The 3,206-nt window shown below is 36.4% G+C and overlaps 1 protein-coding gene across 1 annotated transcript; it reads right to left on the bottom strand.

Annotated features, from left to right (window-relative positions):
* Positions 1 to 201: 201 nt before the first annotated feature.
* Positions 202 to 1,542, bottom strand: LOC149158465 (carbon catabolite repressor protein 4 homolog 1-like). The gene has a single exon (XM_089433995.1). The coding sequence runs from the start codon at positions 1,540 to 1,542 to the stop codon at positions 202 to 204; it is 1,341 nt and encodes a 446-aa protein (XP_089290121.1).
* Positions 1,543 to 3,206: the final 1,664 nt, after the last annotated feature.

Raw genomic sequence — 3,206 nt, forward strand, 5'->3', positions numbered from 1 at the left:
TTTCAATAATCAAATTTCTAAATCAAAGGAGAATAATCACACTGTGAGAATAACATGATTTTAAATAATCACATCAATTAAAAATCAAAATTAATCGATGATTGATTCTATCTCATCTCAGCGATTTAGAAACAGAAATTACTCCACAATTTTACAGCCACTAAGAACCAATAGCTAGGAACATTTCGCTTCCTCAGTTTTCTATTGGTATCGGTGGCTTTGGCCATAAATCTTCAGTTGCATATTTCCTTTTGCTGTTGGTTTTGATGTGGAGATATAACTAAACTCGGTTGCAATTGGGATATGATTGGAAGAATGATTAACCGAAGGAAGTGCACCGTACTTCACCTCCTCCTCGTCAATTAACTCCAGTAACGACATCAACTTCAACTTCCTGGCATGGTAGAAAATGTAATCTAACGTTCCCTGAAATTTCCCTCGGCTATTCTCAATGAAGGTAGTGAAACGTGGCTGCCCCGTTTTACCATCCATTTTCTTCATCGCGCCTTGTAGGGGAAGATTGCATCGGGAATAGTTAAAATAAGCATTTGCTAAAGGTATTCTATTACGAAACATGAGTTTAATGGATAGATCATAATCCGAAATTTCTTCATGTAAGGGATCCACATAGCCTTTCGTAAGAAGTGAGTGGGGAGCGCTTCCGGACAAAGAATTGAAGCCCCCACATAGTACAACAGGAATATCGTGGACAAACTTCTCCAAATCTTTGAGCAAGTAGTAGACCTGCCATAGCTTTACATCACTGTTTTTAGGATTTGCATGGATGTGGGTATTGGTTATGCACAGACGTTCACTAGTCTTTTTTATGCAAAGGATGACATGCAGGGCAATGTTGTCTTTATATCTCAAATTAATCGAACACAAAGTTATCAAGTCAAATTGATTCAGTTTATAAAACGTTGCACAACCATCAACAGTTGGAATGTTGCCTTCTCTCTGCTTTCGCTTAAACATCCCTTCATATCCTAATTTGGCCAATTCTGGATGGAAAAAATCAGAAAAATGGTTCTGTTGTACCTCCTGGAGGCAAATGATGTCAGGTTCGCACTCTAATATTTCCTTCAACAAGTTTTGTCTGCGATTTTCCCAACTGAGCGCGAATGGAGGACAGTTGGGGAACTGCTCTGAAGTAGCATACAAGTCTGCCAGAATGTTGTATGTCACAACTCTGAATGATGGACCCCTCAAACTTCTATCATACCTGTCGTTGGAAAGTTGAATCATTCGCCTAGGAACGGGGTGGGGAAATGGAATAACTGGCTCAGTAACGAAAAACCCCTTTCCTTCAATTTCTAGAAGTAATACCTTGCCTACATCCTGCGTGTTGGGTTTATAAGACTCGGAGGCAGACAACAACATATGAGTGTTGTTTGGAGAAATGCTTTCACCAACACTATGGACGCAATACCATCTCTGGCTCCTTAAATCCTCATCATCATCCCTGAAATGACCGTCTACCACATCTTTTACCCACAGCGTTATATCAAAAATAGGTTCTATGGAAACCCTTTTCAATTTCATTTTTGCCAGTAACTGTAATTCCGCTTCGATAACAACAACTTCTTTTCCTATGTTCTACCAGCTTTAGTAGCGTTGTTACCCCTTTCAAACAAGCTTTCTTAGCCTTACGACTTTGACTTCTTGTGAACTCAACTTTTTAATTAGCCGTACCAGTCAACTTTTTTTTTGGTTAAGATCGATGCTCTGCTCTATAAACAGAATATATGGATCCGTGCTTTTACCCACTCCTCGATAAACAAAAGAGATGGATTAGTGCTCCATAAGCTTTTTGTATATATAGCTTAAATATGTTGTACGTTAAACCAAAAAATCTATTGAACTTCGAGCTTGGTTAAAACTTCGGCATTTGGATAATTTAGGAAAGACTGAAATATTAAAACTAGCCGTTGTCCCAAAAGGTACAAAGGGAGGCCGATAGGATTAGTGAAAGGAAGAAAGTTCTATAGATAGTCAAGCATATATAAAGGTAAGTAGTGACGAAGGCAATAACCACGTTGACCATCCTGTACCAGTACATTTTGATATTAGAAGAACAAAACCAAAACCAAACCATTCATATTAATATAGTAAGTGTAGAACGCGTTCATACTTAAAGCTCAATAGGTTCAATAGATTATTGGCAGCACGGTTTTTTTCTAAATGAAAAGTAAATTACAACGTTGTACATGGTAAATGAAAAGTGGAGAAATTTGTGATTTGCAAATGTTAAAACAAATCACTTACATTACTGGTTGACAGTAGAACTAAAACATTAACATTATTAAAATTTTGAAACCGATTTTAAATTCATGTATTGTATTTTTCAAAGTATTTTGTTTTACATACTTAAGTCCTCAAATATAGTGGTTTTAGATTCCATTTTGGCAAACCCACCATTGAAAACAATATGTATTTCTCTGGCCCTCAAAGCAAGCTTTTAGCACTTATTAATCTATGCTCTGTCCAAGATACAATTCAAACTTTCATTTTCAAGCATTTTAAGAGGCAAAACAGTGCAAATATTTTAAATGTTCTATTTACTTGTCTGAATTTCTACAAATAAAATATATATCTTACATCCCCACCCCACCTTTAAGGGGTTTAAAAAGAAGAAAGAGCGCTCTCAAAAAAATTAGAAACCTTTAATATAAGGTGAATTTTTAAAAATTTACATCAAGAATTTGATTCTGGAAATTTCTGCAATCCCTACACATCCTTCCTTTAAAGGGCATTTTACAATTTGGCTTTTGAAAAATGGAAATAGTCTCAACCAAAATTTTCAGTTATACTTTAATCTGTGTCTCCAGATAACAACTCCCAATGATCGCCAGTTCACACAGAACATTGGTCACACACCAATTGCCCCCACTTAACACTGCTTATGCATCACTCATTCGCAATAGGTTAACAGGTTTCTTTGATATCCAATTCTAACAATAGTTTTAGACCATCTTTGTGTTTTGCTTCCTCACATAATCTGTGTCTCCAGATATTTTTCCTTCTACACTCCCATACTCCCATACACTCGTTTTCCTTCTACTCAGACCAATCATCTTCAACTTTGATTTCAAACCAAGAAAGGGGTTCAAGGTTTCTACAATTTCAAATTCAATTAAAATGATTTCAGTTTCTTGGAATTTTCTCTGGAGCAATCTTTGCTGCCCCAAAACTGCTTATACCCTTTT

The sequence above is a fragment of the Pinus tabuliformis genome, chromosome 5_2 (genome assembly GCF_031772625.1).
Source record: "Pinus tabuliformis cultivar Carrire ecotype Pingquan chromosome 5_2, CPIR1, whole genome shotgun sequence".
Classification (NCBI taxonomy): domain Eukaryota; kingdom Viridiplantae; phylum Streptophyta; class Pinopsida; order Pinales; family Pinaceae; genus Pinus; species Pinus tabuliformis.

Excerpts from the sequence above, each read along its gene's own strand:
- LOC149158465 (XM_089433995.1), bottom strand. The coding sequence starts at position 1,542 with ATGAAATTGAAAAGGGTTTCCATAGAACCTATTTTTGATATAACGCTG.